The sequence below is a fragment of the Scomber japonicus genome, chromosome 17, assembly GCF_027409825.1.
Source record: "Scomber japonicus isolate fScoJap1 chromosome 17, fScoJap1.pri, whole genome shotgun sequence".
In the NCBI taxonomy this organism is placed as follows: domain Eukaryota; kingdom Metazoa; phylum Chordata; class Actinopteri; order Scombriformes; family Scombridae; genus Scomber; species Scomber japonicus.
The window spans coordinates 2,913,516-2,930,972 of NC_070594.1; the positions used below are offsets into that span (position 1 = coordinate 2,913,516).

Below are 17,457 nucleotides of genomic sequence, written 5' to 3' on the forward strand. Positions count from 1 at the left end.
GGCGAGCCCCGGCGGGACCCGGCTGCTCAAAATGCCCAAATACACCAACGAGAAGGGGCAGGTGAAGATCAAAGGCAACCTGCTGGGGAGCTACCTGACCCAGCTCATCGTCAAGATCCTCATCGAGGCGGGCTTCATCGTGGGTCAGTACTACCTGTACGGCTTCGTCATGGTGCCCATGTTCCCCTGCTCCAGGTCTCCCTGCCCCTTCACCGTAGAGTGCTACATGTCCCGACCCACCGAGAAGACCATCTTCATCATCTTCATGCTGGTGGTGGCCTGCGTCTCTCTGCTGCTCAACTTCATTGAGGTGTTCTACCTGCTCTGCACCAGGGTCCGATGCGGGTCCAAGTCTCGCAACCAGAAGATGAATTCGGCAGAAAACCCTGCGAGCCTGTCGACGCTGCGGTGGCCGACGGCGGAGGACTCTCTGAAGCAGAACAGGATGAACATGGAGCTGGAGGGAAGCCAGAGTATCGGAGGAAGTCTGGACGGAGCCAAAGAGGAGAAACGGCTGCTGAGTCACTAACAAACCGTCTTTATATAACTTATTAAAAGCTGCCTGATGGCCTCACAGAAACACTTTATGTCAGAATATCAAGGAAAAGAAGTCACTGTGTAGTATGTTGTGTTATTGATAAGAGAAGTATTTTTAAGGCCTCATTGTTGTAATTTTCACGTTTATTTTGTCTAATCATGGAAAATGTGCAATATGTTTGTGTTGATGCTGTAAATCTGTGACAATGAGCTCTCCTTTAACTTATTACTGACATTTTTTTTATGCTGTTTTCAATAAATGATTCAAGTTTGGATAAAAAAGGATTCATGAATTATTCAGTTTACACACAGAAGCCTAAAAGTCAAAGATAATCATTTACATGTATTTAGTTACTGATTATTATCTTGTAGATGAACGATGAGTCCACTGAATATGTTTATGATCCATAAAATCATTGTGGAAAAGCTTCTCATAGCAAATATCAGCAAATATCAGCAAATATTCAAATAGTCCAGTCAAAGACATTCAGTCATAGGAGTTTAAGAAAACCAGGAAATATGAATCTGAGAAGCTGGAACCAGTAAAAGCTGTTTTACTGATCAATTGATCAATTATTACCAGTAAAGAACAAACGGAACAGAAGAGGGAGGGGAGTCGATGGACTGATAGTAAGTTCATGTGAAGTTTAGGACATTCAAATAATTAAACATTAAACATATGAAACCAGAGAATTACATAATCAATGGATTAGTTGATGACTCAGCTGCCAGGGTTCTCACTCGAACCAAACCCTGGCAGCACATCACATGTCCACCCCCCTGTCCAACCCCCCCCCCCCCCCCCCCCCCCCCCCCCCCACACACACACACACACTCAAACAGCTGCACTGGCTTCCTGTTAAGTTCTGTATCACTGTTAAACTTCTTCTCCTCATCTATAAATCTCTTCATGCCGTTGCACCCCGGTACTTAACAGACCTTCTCCATGTCTATCACCCTTTACGGGACCTGTGCTCTGCCGACTTGGGCCTCCTGTCCACCCCCGTCCACCCCCCTCGCACCAGAAGGCAAACCTTCGAGAGCATGGCCTTTAGTGTGGAACTTGCTCCCTCCTAACATTCACCAAGCACCAACTCTGGACTCTTTTAAATCATTGTTGAAAAGGCACTTGTTCCTGGAGGTTTTTGCTAAATGTGTGTTTCTTGTTATTGTGAAGCCACCTTGGGTTTCATGAAAGGTGCTATACAAAGTAAAGTTATTATTATATGAACATTAAAATAAGTGCAAACAATTTTATAATCGATTAAATAGTTTTGAGTCATTTTTTAAAGAAACATTTCTCTGATTACAGAATATTGTCTATCATTCCTTCTTTAACCAATCACCTCATTGGTAATATGAGCTGTTAGTAACATTTTAAAGGTAAGAAATGAAGTAAAACTGCTGAAGCTGCTCTTTATCAGCGTTATTTCTCTGCTCACATTATCAGCTCACAATAAAACCCTCCAACAAAAGCATCTTTGTCAAACTTATGATATTATATTTGTTCATATAATCTGAACTGTTGACTCAGTCTGAACAGAAAGACCAGATTGCATCAGAAAGCTCAGGTGTTCAGTCTGTGACCCAAAAAATACAATATTAAACATACCAACATAACTTACTGTATGACATACCATAGAAGGAGAAGCTTTAGAATTAAAATTAAAATGTAAGATAGCTAGTTTTCAACTGTTGTCCCTTGACAGGTCCGGACAGAGAGAGGTTGTTAAAGACATACAAGGCGTTAGACATGCAGATAAATGACAGTGCAGGTTAGTTATGGTTACAGTTTTGGTTATTTTTAATCCATCTCTTAAGTTTACTTTTAATCTCTTAATGTCTTCCAGTCAGTGTCTGAGTAAGTGAATAATAAAAATGACATAAGCAGAAGAATTCAGCAGAAGTGAGTTTGCTGTCAATCATTCACAGGAACAAGCCTTTCTGTCAGCAACCCAAAAATACTGTCCACCTGAGATTTGTCATTTCCAGATGTCATGGCGACGTGACAGCTCGCACACACACACACACACACACACACACACACACACACACACACACACACACTCGAACTCACCCACTATTGTGTAATTTCTTCTAAAGTTCAAGGTATAATACTCATGTTTGGTTTGGTCTGCTGTGCTCGTTGTCATTTGGCTCCACAGCTGTGAACACTGTCTGACACGTTCAACTCAAAGGTAAGACTCCACATGCTTTACTTATTTTTTACTTTATATTATTTTATAGTTTTTATTTCACATTAAAGCCTACAAACGGTAAAATATTCAATAATTTTAGAAATAAAATTAATTATTTTTTGGAATAAGATGCACATAATATTATATCATCTATAAAGGTGAATATAAAGACGGATGCTAGTCTTTCTCATTATGTGCCTTATTTTAATTTAAATTTATTTTTATTTTATTTTATTTTTACAGTTTTTGACATTACTTATATATTATATCAGGTATTACTGTAATTATGATGGTAAATAAAGCTAAACACTAGACTCAGCTAAAAAAAAAAGAGCTAATGAATTAAAATTAAAAGATGAAAATAGACATTGTACATCCAGTCACATACGTTGGGTTATTGATCGATAGGTCTTAACAGGTTTTATTGCTCTCTCTTTAAACTTTCCACAGATTAGATTTTTTTTTCTCTCTTTTTTTTTTTTTTTTTTTACAACGTGTCATAATGTCTCTGAAAGAAAACTTTGCTGTGTTGATGATATTTTATCAATTATCAGCTCAGTTTCAAAGATACTGGAACACTTTGACCTGTTTTTGTGATATAATGTAGTTACATAAAGATAAGTGTTATTATGGTGGGTTTGTGCCGTATATGATTACATGTGACAAATAATCTGGATTGATGGTTAATTTGATAAAGTAATGAATAAATACTAGCATGTGCTTTTCACATTACAGTGGAGTTTTCCATATTTATACTGATATACTGTCCGTTAATACAGCTTAATTCATCAAGACTTCACAGTTAATACATTTATAAACTACTTTAAATATAAACTGAGATTCTGTTGGTTTTTCATCCATCGATGTCTGGTTATATGAATAGTTGGATATATGATATAATTGGATGTAGTTGATTATGAGTAGTAGAATAACTTTGTTTTAAGGACTGATAATTAGTGGAGATCACTGTTTTTAAATAAAAATTAAATAAAGTATTTTTAAAAGTGTATTTTTAAAGTTAAAATGTGTCCCTTTGTCTTTGTATTGAGTCTAAACTAAGTAAACCCAGAATATAATCATTCTTTCAGGAAATGTTATACATTTATTAAAATCATGCAGTTAAACCAAACCATAATTATTGATCAGTAAATATTGATCAGTATATATTTGTATGTGTTTTTCGTCCTCAGATCAGAGACGATGGGAGACTGGGGTTTTCTGTCCAAGCTGCTGGATAAGGTCCAGTCCCACTCCACCGTGGTGGGGAAGGTCTGGCTCAGCGTGCTCTTCATCTTCAGGATCATGATCCTCGGAGCCGGAGCTGAAAAGGTCTGAGCTGCTATTTATCAATCATATTAAACATGACTGATGAATCACCTCGTTGCCTCTGTGTGAGCTCAGGACTTTTACATGAATGTCGCCCTCTGGTGGCCATAATGAAGAACTACAAACCACATAGTGCTCTGATAGAGTTATGGCGCTTTTCCACTACACAGCTCCAGCTCGACTCAACTCGACTCGGTTTGTTTTTTTGTGTTTCCACTAGGGATAATACCTTTTACTTGGTACCTGGTACTTTTTTAGTATCTGCTCTGCTGAGGTTTCAAGCGAGGTTTTTAGCGATACTAAATGTGACGTCCCACACAAGAATCAAACCCGCCATTTTTAAATCCCAACAACAGCGTTACAGAGATTGGGTCCTCTTCTCTTGCTTTGTGTGAGACAGAAAGACACATACATCAGCGGGAAGGAAGGAAGGAAAGGAAGGAAGTGTGTGAGACAGAAAGACACATACAGCAGCAAGTACACCATCGCCTCCATGTCCTCCATTGTTTATGTGTTTGTGTCGCGTATAAAACAAAGTCACGGCAGTTTAACGCAGCGTTGCTATGACAACCCAGCCCACGTTGAGTAGGTACTTCTTTGTAATGAAAAACGTCCTTACAGTCGAGTCGAGCCGAGTAGTGCTGGAACTGTGTAGTGGAAAAGCGCCATTTTATTCAACTTGAAGACAAATAATCAGGTTTTAATTCATAACAAAACAGTTTTTATTATATTTAAACTGAATTGAAGATATTCTTTATGTTGTGATAAGGGCTGCCCATCCGTTTTCTATACTACTACCTTGTAACAGTGACAAGGACTGGAGAATATCCCAGTTTGTTAAAAGCAAAAAACATATTTGACTTTGTTTGAATTGGCCTTTTGCTTATTAACCCTCACATATAGTTCATATTCTGACCCTTCATTGTAACCCTTATCATAATTAGTCTCCGTAGTAAATGTATGCACAACAAATCGTTCATGAACATCTAATCAGTCAGAGATAAACTGGTGATTGATCCTTCATGAAGCTTTCAGAGAGAAGTTATTCTTTAGTTTTTATGGTTTTTGTTTATGGAGAAACGCTTTTACAATCACATGATGTAATGGTCCTACATTATATAACTCAGGAGAACATGATAAGTTCAATGTTATATAAAATGTGAAGAATGCAGCAGTGTTTGTTTAGTCGGATAATGTAATGAAATATGTATCAGCTGCACACACATGTTTTTATATTGTGAATTATTTTAGGTAATCAAGTTTCAGGATAAAAGAAAACAGATTTTAGTTTTTTTAAATGATCGCAAACATTAAAATGGGTCGAAGCTGAGTCTGAACAGCATGTAAGGGTTGTTAATGTATGCTTTATTATGACCACTTTTTAAAACTGCTTCTCACATATTTGAAGACTTTAGGGTTCCTTTTTTTTTTAATAGATTTTATTGATTTTTTTATCAAAACAAAATATAAACAACATACAAGTGCTCTCTGTATCACAAAGATGTCACAACAGGAAGGAAAACCACCATCCAAACCAAAGTGACTTCAGGTAGTTCACGACTATCCTCCACCCCAAAAAGTGAAAAAGGCACAAAAAAAAAAAAAAAAGAAGAGGAGTCCCAGTGCCACCCCCAACTGTCGCAGTAGTCACTCTATACACATACTGTGCCTTCTCTCACCCACAAGTAAAAATAGAAATTATACAAGTACACGAGACAAAAACAGGGTGGATGACGTTAATAAAAATAAATAAGTACATTTAAAAACAGATAAACAATAAAATTAAATTTAAAATACCTAAGTAAATTGAATAAAGCCATCTGTACAACAAAAAATATATACAATTAGAGACAGTCAGATAAGTAAAGAAAGAAAGCAAAGCAAAAGCAGAGAAGGGGAGATTCATGTAAGGGTTAAAGAAATGTCCTTTTCAAATGTTACTGAATGTTAGTTCAGAGTAAACTGGTTGTGTAATGTTTATCCATCAGTTGCACACAGCCAATTCTCCGTTAGACCTCCATAGTGGATGTTTGACCTTTCGTGCTGTTTGTTAATCATTTCAGGTTTGGGGTGACGAACAGTCCAACATGATCTGCAACACCAAGCAGCCCGGCTGTAAGAACGTCTGCTACGACCACGCCTTCCCAATCTCACACATCCGATTCTGGGTTCTCCAGATCATCTTCGTCTCCACGCCGACGCTCATCTACTTCGGTCACGTCGCCCACGTCGTCCACAAAGAGAATAAACTGAGAGAACGAAACTCCAGGAGCGAAGTCGTCAAAGCCCCCAAATACTCTGACGAAAAAGGCCACGTGCAGATTAAAGGCAGCCTGCTGGGGAACTACATGACCTCCATATTTTTCAGAATCATCATCGAGGTGGGGTTCATCGTGGGGCAGTATTATCTGTACGGGTTCATCATGGATCCCAGAATCGTCTGCTCCCGAGCTCCCTGCCCCTTCACCGTTGAGTGCTACATGTCTCGACCCACCGAGAAGACCATCTTCATCATCTTCATGCTCGTAGTCGGGTGCGTCTCTGTTCTGCTCAACGTGGTGGAGATCTTCTACCTGCTGTGCAAACGCTCATCCAGAAGAAAGTCTAAAGCGGTGCCAGAGGCGGCGATCACTCTTCATCCTCGCCTCAATGGTGACAGTCTGAAGAAAAATGGCCTCCATGACAGCAGTCACAGTCACGCCTGAGGAGCTAAAGCCTGAGAGCAGCCTCTTACTATTCTGCTAAACCACAGCCCACATGTGTAAAACCTAAGTTATTTATTTATTTGACACTTAAAACTTTTAAAATTACACAAATTTGAGGACACACACATATGGACTGCTTATTAATAATCACGTTCAAATATTTAACCCTTGTGTCGTCCTCCCGGGTGGAAAACCTTGGAAAACCTTTGTCTCTCCCTTCTAGCAGTAACAAACACTGTCATCATGGCTGCAGACCCCCGACCCTTTTTACATGAACTGATGCGGTTGGCGTGAACTAAAGGCAGCGACAGAACAATCACTGCTGGTTAAAGTAAAACACATCAATACCTGTGAGGTATATAAAACTCTGTATACTCTAAAATACAGAGATTTACTTATTGTATGAACTAATTAGGCTTGAATGTAATTTAGATTATTTATATGTAAAAGTCCCACACTACCACTGTAATACCACATGAACCACTTTTTGAATATTGGCGCCCCCAAGTGGTAGATTGTCACTAATGTTATCTTTGTACAAATGTGTAAAAGTCATTTTATAGAGAGAGAAGCTGTCTTGTTGTAAAGTGTGTAAGTACAGCGTTACGTTACTTATTAAATCACTTATTTAAGATTGCAGCATGGAGTTTATATCTGTAAATATTTTGATTATTAATCAAAGTTTTTTTCTGTGTTTTATATTTTAAAATAACTGTATATGTTTTTTGTATTTCACTGAAAACATAATAAAATGATTTTAAAAAGCATCTTGTTTCATTGTCACCATTAACACTTACTTTAAATTAGAGCTGTGACTAAACATTATTTCATTATCGATTCATCTCTTGATTATTTTCTCAATTAGTCATTTGGTTCTTTCAAGTTTCAGTAAAAGGTGAAAAATTAATGTTTCCAAGAGTCAAAAACGACGTCCAGATATACAGTTTACTGTCAGAGACTAAAGAAAATAAAGAGACCTGAACATATTCACATTAAAGAAGCTGCAATCAGTGAATTTGGACTTTTTCTTTCTTAAAAAATAAAAATGATGAGTCAGTTATAAAAATAGATAGCAATTAATTGACTAATTATTGCAGCTTGACTTTAAATCACTGATCAGATTCAGCAAAACATCACAACATGATCAGATGTAAAATAGGGAATAAAATCACCTGAATGTATTTTATGCATTTATTGATGATTTAATATGACATAATAATAATAAATGCTTTATTTTTTAATAGGGACAATACACATTAATGGACATCGATATTTAACCCTCCTGTCGTCCTCAAGTCGAGGAAGGAAAGGAAAATAGGGAGGAGGAAGGAAGGGAGAAAGATGGAAGGAAAGGAGGGTGGGTGGTAAGGAAGGAAGGAAGGTAGGTAGGTAGGTAGGTGGGAGGGAGGAAGAAAGGAGGGAGGGAAGGAAGGAAAGAAAGAAAGAAGAAAGAAAGGAAGGAAGGAAGGCAGGAAGGGAAGAAAGAAGGCACAGTCAAAACAGATGGGGTCAATTTGACATCGATATTTAAACATCTCTGTAAACATGCTGGATTATAGGAAAGCTGCTTATTAGCATCCGTAGTCCCTAATAAATAAATAAATACAAATAGAAGAGACAACACAGATGTGGCACAACAACCTCAAAAATCAGGTACTGAAGGAAGAATCCTGTAAATGTAACTTCCAACATTTCCCACAGTAATGATACAGACAGAAACATGAAAGAAAAGACATCTTTGTATAAAAAGTATAACTAACAGAATGTCTGACAGCATCTCACACTAACAATAAACCCTCATATTTCTCCTATAGCTTGATAAGACAACTAATTACACACACATGATGATCATGTTGATTATCTTCTGGATGTTATAAACATTTCATTAATTTAAAAAAAAACAAAACACACGTGACCACAGTGTGTCTGTCAGTTTACTGCGGAGCTCGTCTGCCCCCTAGTGGTAGAAACACGTCAAGTCAGACACCGTTTGATCATTCATGTTTGAACGACTCTGCAATAAAGTCTACATTTAATAAGTTTAAACTTTTATAGTTTTGTTAACATTATCAGGAAGGATATAATTCTACTTTATGTTTATTACTGAGCTCATAGTGGGTGATGGTGGTGTGTTAAGGTGCATTATAGGTTTTTTATTTATTTATTTCTTTTATTAGACCTATTTATTTATTCAATTTATTTATTCACTTATTTATTTTGTCATTACTATATTTCTTATATTATTGATCTACTATATATTATTTATCTAAATGTTTTGATAATGTTTGTCTCTATATAATTTCGATGTCACTTTGTTTTTTTGTTCCTTTTTCAATTGTATATATTATTTGATGATAAATAAAATTTAATTTAAAAAAGGTGCATTATAGTCATCAGTGTTAATAATATTTTGTCCACCCCATTATACATGGAATGAATGAAATTATTAGGAACGCAAATAATGAAATTTTTCACACCACCATCACCCACTATGACGTCATTAATAATAATAAAGTATATTATCACCTTCCTAGTAATGTTAACAACAATTTAAAATGTTTAAACTTAATAAATGTTTAATTTAGAAGGTTTTTGTTGTTGCTGTATATCATGGAGATGTATACTGTTAATGTTTGACTGTTGTTCAGAGTTCAGAGCTGCTGTTCTGGGATCAGATTTCCTTAAAAAAGATCTGAGGTTAGAAATAAATACAGAGAGTTGAGACTGTGTGTGAATCAACAGACTTTACTAACCAAACTTAAAACTCTCTTCTGTTTTTGATATTATGTGTTTTATAATTTTAATAACCTTGTAACGGTATGCTATGTTAAACACAACAGACGTCCTGGTTAAATAAAGATAAAACCCCTCCCACTGTCACTCCCATCCATGTTTGTTCCTCTGTTTGTTTCCTGCTTCACTCATCAGCTTGATTCAGGTGATTTTCAGCATCTAAAGGTAACATAACCAACAGTTTTGGGGAGAGATGGAAGTTATACTGATGACTTCTGTTCATTTCTTAACTGTATTTCGGGTTTCCGGGTTCTTAAAACGGTAATCGGACAATTTGAATGTTATACGTTAAAATGTTTTAACACGATGTTTTAGGGATTGATTAGATGAAGACGTTAACGTTACTTTTATGACGTTATTTTAACTTCAGTTTTTCAGCTTTTAAATGTGGTTTTTTTACACATATTTCTACGACGCGGTAAAACAACTCTAAAACGAAACTAACATACAGGCGTCTGATCAGCGCAGCAAGAAGAGTAAACAGGCCTACACTTACAGGTCAGCAAAGAATAGTTAAGTGAAGTTGTACAGCAGAAAGTTATTAGCTCCATCACACCGTGACACACATAATTCACTGTTGGATTTAGTCTCTTCAAGATCAGGATGCAGAATAATAGATGATAATCATAAAGAGATCAAATCATGTCTGTGATCAAACAGTCCCTCACTCCTCCAAATACAACAGATTTGACATTGTGCAAAAATGTTTGTATCATAGCTTTATAAAAAGTTTCAGCCTTATTTTAATAACATAGTTAACTTTTAATGTGAAAACTGTGAAAGACATTTGTTCAGTGTGTGTTCAGTTCTTTGGGGTTCTGTTTCCATCAGACAGACAACAGTGACATTAGTTTGTGGACAGATGAACATGAGTTTCCAGTGAAATCTGTCAGATTGGTTCATGTCCTCACAGAGAGTCTTGGCAGGTTCCTCCTGTGTGTTTGGAGCTGAACTCTGCTGCAAGCTTCACTGCTTTAATATCATCTTGATGCTTTTGGACTTTGACTGTGAAGTAATGAGAGTGTGACAGCGTCCTCAGATTGATGATGAAGGAGAATCAGCTGCAGCTTCTCTCTGTGTTTCCTCTACAGGTGAAGGTAAACCACTCTGTGACCACATGTGGATCTCAATTCACCTGGTGAGTATTTTCTTCTTTCTGACACACAGCTGGATGAAAATAGATGCATGTCATCAGTTTTTAAACACAAGTGAACTATAACTTGCTGCATATGAGCTCTGTAGTGGACAAAAATACAACTGTATGAAAAGGAATGTAGTTAATGCAGTTTCTTCAACATGTATCCACAGTGGAAATCTTACAGTAATGACTAACTGTGGTGCCATCTGGTGGTAGAATAAATAATGACAGTGTGATAGACAGCAGTGTGTGTGTGATGTGCAGCTGGTTGTAATGAATGAGCATGTTGTTGTGTTTGTGTGAAGGTGTTTCTCTGCTATGGATCAGAGTGAGGACAGAGAGGAGGGAGTCCCTCCCTCTAAAAGCTCTCTGTGTGGGGAACATGATAGCCAGACCAAAGCTCAGAGGTGAGATGAGGATCTCTAACTGTCCATTACTGTTCTCCACTCACATCACTCCACCATCATTATTCACACTCAAAGCTCTGTGTGTGTTGTGTTGAAGGACAAAGAAGCAGCTCAGACTAGACTCTGCTGGACCTGAACCCAGCTGTGTGTCCATGAAGAGTGACTGGTCTATGGGCGAACCTATTCACTTCAAACATGGACATAACCCTAACCCTGCTGATCAGAGGTAAGATTATTAAACTCATTAAAAGTTTTTTAATTGTCATAATTACCTTTTTTTTATAGCTTTATCAGCAGTAATTTATCTTGGAGGATTTTTACCAAACATGTTCCTTCATGAATGTTTTATTTCCATCAGGATCCATCAGCAGAGACCAGACTACCCTGAACCAAGCTGTGTGTCCATGAAGAGTGACTGGTCTATGGGTGAACCTATTCACTTCAAACATGGACATCAGTCTGCTGATCAGAGGTCAGACTGTAAAATGATTGTCTGTTATTATCCAACTCTCATAAGAAGAAGTTTGATTGACTGAAACAGTTTTTATACACAATGTCCTCATAAACACAAACACACACACTCCTCCTACAAACACTTTTATAAAACCACAAACTTTATGTGTATAACAGTTTTTAAACAGAGGTACAAAGTCTTTACAGAGACAAATGATCAGAGGTCAGACAGAACAGCCTGTGAGTGTTTTACCTGGATCCACTGTGATAGAACACAACACCTTTAACACTGAGTGTCATTATTTATTCTGAGACTTCATCTTTTCTTCACAGAGTTCATCATCAGAGCTCAGAGGTTCTCACTGGTCAGTCTGTCCAGCAGCATCAAACACAGCTGGACTCCATATTTATGGTGTGTAAATGTAAAGCACAGCTACTACTGCTAACTACAACAGCCACAGACTAAATACTAAACTACCATTCTGGTCCTAACAGTCTCCATGCTGCACTCTGTAGACCAGCAGCTTTTCAGTCTGTCACTGATCATCTGATGTTGACTTCTACCAGTTACATTTACATTTGATTGTGTTCCAGCTGCTGGAGGAGAACATCAGCAAGTTTGTGAAGAACGAGCTGAAGAAGATGCAGAAGGCTCTGAGTCCAGATGACCCAGAATGCTTAGAGAGTCAGAGTGAGGATGAGGAGGTGTTGGACGGTGAGGAGGAAGAGCAGAGGAGGAGCAGCAGAGAGGCATTTCTGAAGATCACAGTGCACTTCCTGAGGAGAATGAAGCAGGAGGAGCTGGCTGAGCGTCTGCAGAGTAAGAGGATTTTAACAGATTTAACATGATGGAGAGGAAATGGAGGCAACATGGGAGAGGTTTATATTTCAAACTCTGCTGTAAATATGATGCACACATCTGCATTAGATCTATGAATTCTTCAGAGCTGCATTCTACTAATTTACTGTAGAATCATCTGATTGATTTCATTTGTTGTTTGTTCATTCAGGAAGTCGTGCTGCAAAGTGTCGACGTGAACTGAAGTCTAACCTGCAGAAGAAGTTCCAGTGTGTGTTTGAGGGGATCGCTAAAGCAGGAAACCCAACCCTTCTGAATCAGATCTACACACCGCTCTACATCACAGAGGGAGGGACTGCAGAGGTCAATGGTGAACATGAGGTCAGACAGATTGAAACAGCATCCAGGAAACCAGACAAACCAGACACAACAATCAGACATGAAGACATCTTTAAAGCCTCACCTGGAAGAGATAAACCAATCAGAACAGTGATGACAAAGGGAGTGGCTGGCATTGGGAAAACAGTCTTAACACAGAAGTTCACTCTGGACTGGGCTGAAGACAAAGCCAACGAGGACTTCACATTTCCATTCACTTTCAGAGAGCTGAATGTGCTGAAAAAGAAAAAGTACAGCTTGGTGGAACTTGTTCATCACTTCTTTACTGAAACCAAAGAAGCAGGAATCTGCAGGTTTGAAGAGTTCCAGGTTGTGTTCATCTTTGACGGTCTGGATGAGTGTCGACTTCCTCTGGACTTCCACAACACCGAGATCCTGACTGATGTTACAGAGTCCACCTCAGTGGATGTGCTGCTGACAAACCTCATCAGGGGGAAACTGCTTCCCTCTGCTCGCCTCTGGATAACCACACGACCTGCAGCAGCCAATCAGATCCCTCCTGAGTGTGTCGGCATGGTGACAGAGGTCAGAGGGTTCACTGACCCACAGAAGGAGGAGTACTTCAGGAAGAGATTCAGAGACGGGGAGCAGGCCAGCACCATCATCTCCCATATCAAGACATCACAAAGCCTCCACATCATGTGCCACATCCCAGTCTTCTGCTGGATCACTGCTACAGTTCTGGAGGATGTGTTGAAAAGCAGAGTAGGAGGAGAGCTGCCCAAGACCCTGACTGAGATGTACATCCACTTCCTGGTGGCTCAGTCCAAAGTGAAGAAGGTCAAGTATGATGGAGGAGCTGAGACAGATCCACACTGGAGTCCAGAGAGCAGGAAGATGATTGAGTCTCTGGGAAAACTGGCTTTTAAGCAGCTGCAGAAAGGCAACCTGATCTTCTATGAATCAGACCTGACAGAGTGTGGCATCGATATCAGAGAAGCCTCAGTGTGCTCAGGAGTGTTCACACAGGTCTTTAAAGAGGAGAGAGGCCTGTACCAGGACAAGGTGTTCTGCTTCGTCCATCTGAGTGTTCAGGAGTTTCTGGCTGCTCTTCATGTCCATCTGACATTCATCAAGTCTGGAGTCAATCTGCTGGAAGAACAACAACCAACATCCAGGTGGTTTAAAGTCTTCAAAGAAAAACCTGAACCAACCCGTTTCTACCAGAGTGCTGTGGACGAGGCCTTAAAGAGTCCAAATGGACACCTGGACTTGTTCCTCCGCTTCCTCCTGGGTCTTTCACTGCAGACCAATCAGTCTCTCCTACGAGGTCTGCTGACACAGACAGGAGGTAGCTCACAGACCAATCAGGAAACAGTCAAGTACATCAAGAAGAAGATCAGTGAGAATGTGTCTGCAGAGAGAAGCATCAATCTGTTCCACTGTCTGAATGAACTGAATGATCGTTCTCTAGTGGAGGAGATCCAACAGTACCTGAGATCAGGAAGTCTCTACAAGAAGAAATTGTCTCCTGCTCAGTGGTCAGCTCTGGTCTTCGTCATACTGTCATCAGGAAAAGATCTGGACGTGTTTGACCTGAAGAAATACTCTGCTTCAGAGGAGGCCCTTCTGAGGCTGCTGCCAGTGGTCAAAGCTTCAAATAAAGCACTGTAAGTGGATGAAACACTGGATATATGAACTATTTCAATTATGTTTAATTTTAAATATGATAAATAAAACATTTTGTTTTCTTTACTAATCGTTCCGCAGGATGAGTGGCTGTGAACTCTCAGAGAGAAGCTGTGCAGCTCTGTCCTCAGTTCTCAGCTCCAAGTCCTCTAGTCTGAGAGATCTGGACCTGAGTAACAACAACCTGCAGGATTCAGGAGTGAAGCAGCTCTCTACTGGATTAGAGAGTCCACACTGTACACTGGAAACTCTCAGGTCAGGATAGATCAACTGTAATTCTCTTGTCTTGAATAATGACAATAAAGCTGATTCTGACATTAAATATTGTTAACAGTTGCTGTTTTACATTCAGATTAATGTAAATTATTCTGCACATCTGTAGGATTCTTGGGTATGATTAAAACATTGTGTTATCAACCTTTTTATATTTCCAGTCTGTCAGGATGTCTGATCACAGAGGAAGGCTGTGCTTCTCTGGCCTCAGCTCTGAGCTCCAACCCCTCCCACCTGAGAAATCTGGACCTGAGTAACAACAACCTGCAGAATTCAGGAGTGAAGCAGCTTTCTACTGGACTGGAGAGTCCACACTGTACACTGGAAAGTCTCAGGTCAGGATAGATCAACTGTAATTCTCTTGTCTTGAATAATAACAATATAGCTGATTTTGACATTAAATGCAGTTAACAGTTGCTGTTTTACATTCAGATTAATGTAAATTATTCTGCACATCTGTAGGATTCTGGAACTTATATGATTAAAAACATTGTGTTATCAACCTTTTTATATTTCCAGTCTGTCAGGATGTCTGATCACAGAGGAAGGCTGTGCTTCTCTGGCCTCAGCTCTGAGCTGCAACCCCTCCCATCTGAGAGAGCTGGACCTGAGCTACAACCATCCAGGAGACTCAGGAGAGAAGCTTTTGTCTGCTGGACTGGAGGATCCACACTGGAGACTGGACACTCTCAGGTATGGACAGACAGGTGGATAATCTCAGGTGTGGATGTAACAGTTTTTGAAGATCATGTGATGTGAGTGAAACCTCTCGTAAAAGCGAGTATGTTGACCTAAAGTTATTCTTTAGTTAAACTTTCATGATCTCCTGGTGTCCCTGAACTCATCAGAGGAGAGTCCATCTGTTATTTTATTATTGATGTATTTACTGTTTATTATAAAGAAGTTCACTTGTATCTAGGCATGGGCCGGTATGAGATTCTGACGGTATGATAACCTTAGGTAAAAATATCACGGTTTCACGGTATTATGATTATAAAACATGATATTTTGAAATGTCAAGAATTTTTTTTTGTTTTGTCTTTTATTTTTAAACATATATAGAACATGATCGAACATTAGTAAATATGTATTTAAAATAAATAATAATAAAAAAAGAACGGAATTCTTTCAAAATAAAAAAAAATAAGTGCAGTCCTTTAACTGAGGCTAAACCTGCAACTCAAGTCACGACATAAATGAATTATTTTTTGTGAAAAAAGCAACACAAAATGCAATCACTTAACCTGTGGCTCAAGATCAGAACATAAATAATTGAAAAAAGTAAAAACACTTCTAAGATAAATATAAATAAATAAATGCAGGCAAGAGCTTAAAACTGAATCTCAACATTTTTTGGAGACTTGCTCATTATCAATATTGGATGTATTGCCTCCTCCCGTTGCCACCGTCCGTGACTTTCTTCCTCCAAGCCGCGGCTGTCTGTCTTTTTACGGTAGCCGAAGGACTCCCATACAGCCGGCTTGGCGCTTTTAGACTGGGGGAAGTTCGGGGGACTCGCCTCCTTCAGCCATCATACAGCCTGCAGAGCTACCTGCTTGTAACAGCAATCAGAGGTGCGCGGGGGGGGGACTTTACGCTGCAGCTGCACACGACCTGAGGGACCTCCACTCTCTCTCTGACGAGACATCACATTATAAAAAAAACGCTCATACCACAGGAACGGTATGACGGAAAATTTTAGTGGTTTTGAAACCGTGACTTTTTCATACCGTGGTGTACCTTGAAACCGGTAACCGGCCCCTGAAAAAAGAAACCAAAAGCAGAACTTGGGCTCGTTGACAGAAAAAAAATCTGTCCCTTTCAGTACGCTTTCCTGGTTCGGGTTTGTTTGGTTCTTGACACGCCCCAACGTGCCTGTAACTCAGTGAAGTTTTTCTCCCCCATTTGACACGACATGTAGGCATTATATTATTATATGTGGGATCTATGAAGGATGGAAGCTTTTGCTCTGTTTCCAACAGTACGAACACTGGCAGCTACTGACCTGAGAGAGCCTGACCATCTCTAGATGCAGGTTGATTAAAGCAAAGCAGCCACACTACACAAAAACACAAATGGTAGGATACACAAACATGTGTGGACCCAAAATATCTCTACGAAGTAAATATCTATAACCTTTTATTATTAACACAGCGGTTCATCGGTTACGAAAAAAAAACATTTTATGTTGACGTGTGTATTATCATTATTATTATTATTATTTCACGTGCCACAGGTGGATTTCCTTCAGAGTTTTTCTCTTGTATCCTGCAGTGTGCTTATTGAAATAGGCTTTATAATGTAGCCTGTAGTTACATGTTTTATTTTAGAGTTGGCTTGTTGTATTTTAGCATTGTGAGGAAAATTGGTGCGTTTGAACAGGAGACGTGCAGCAGCTGTAAATAAATCAATGTGCATTTTTTTTTTTAAATAACTGACGCAGAAAAACAGAGTAGCAAGGGACATTTCTAATAACTTCATCAAACTGATGAATGTATTATGGAGCATGCACGATGGTCTTCATGTGACAGCTCTTTATATTGTTATGATCTTTTCCTCCTTCAGTTATGATCAGGTGGGAATCCCAGACCTAGTCAGTGTGTGTAAAATAATGCTAATTCATCTGAGGGACTAATTTAAAAGTTTCCTTGATAAATGACTGTTGGTTAGTGTTAAACTAGTAAGGATTTTTTTTATTAAAATCTGTTGCTCTCTTGTCTTGATGACGTCATCCAGTCCAAAAATATGAGAAATGAAGTGTTACCCCCCCACCTAGAAAAGAACAACATAAACCGAACCA

General features: G+C 38.9%; 3 protein-coding genes across 4 annotated transcripts in view; all 3 read left to right on the forward strand.

Annotated features, from left to right (window-relative positions):
- Window positions 1-819, forward strand: part of gja13.1 (gap junction protein alpha 13.1) — a 1,806-nt gene extending 987 nt beyond the window's left edge. The window contains exon 2 of the mRNA XM_053337107.1: window positions 1-819. This exon is cut by the window's left edge and continues 355 nt beyond it. Within this exon, the coding sequence (XP_053193082.1) occupies window positions 1-529 (529 nt within the window). The 3' untranslated portion in view covers window positions 530-819.
- A 1,875-nt stretch (window positions 820-2,694) lies between these two features.
- The window catches only part of LOC128377195 (gap junction Cx32.2 protein-like), a 98,759-nt gene continuing 83,996 nt past the window's right edge, over window positions 2,695-17,457 (forward strand). Inside the window, exons 1-3 of one of the 2 annotated variants that reach the window (XR_008323293.1) lie at window positions 2,695-2,735; window positions 3,926-4,064; window positions 6,125-7,121. Coding sequence is in view for 1 of the 2 variants with exons in the window: in XM_053337109.1 (XP_053193084.1) it covers window positions 3,936-4,064; window positions 6,125-6,766 (771 nt within the window). In the remaining variant the exon portion in view is untranslated. Of the gene's footprint in view, window positions 2,736-3,925; window positions 4,065-6,124; window positions 7,531-17,457 lie in introns of those variants that run through there. The other variant, XM_053337109.1, reaches the window with a different exon arrangement.
- Window positions 11,016-17,457, forward strand: part of LOC128377463 (NLR family CARD domain-containing protein 3-like) — a 29,979-nt gene continuing 23,537 nt past the window's right edge. The window contains exons 1-6 of the mRNA XM_053337414.1: window positions 11,016-11,096; window positions 11,907-11,969; window positions 12,152-12,264; window positions 12,304-12,377; window positions 12,568-14,365; window positions 14,466-14,639. Coding sequence (XP_053193389.1) covers window positions 11,016-11,096; window positions 11,907-11,969; window positions 12,152-12,264; window positions 12,304-12,377; window positions 12,568-14,365; window positions 14,466-14,639 — 2,303 coding nt within the window. The remainder of the gene's footprint in view (window positions 11,097-11,906; window positions 11,970-12,151; window positions 12,265-12,303; window positions 12,378-12,567; window positions 14,366-14,465; window positions 14,640-17,457) is intronic.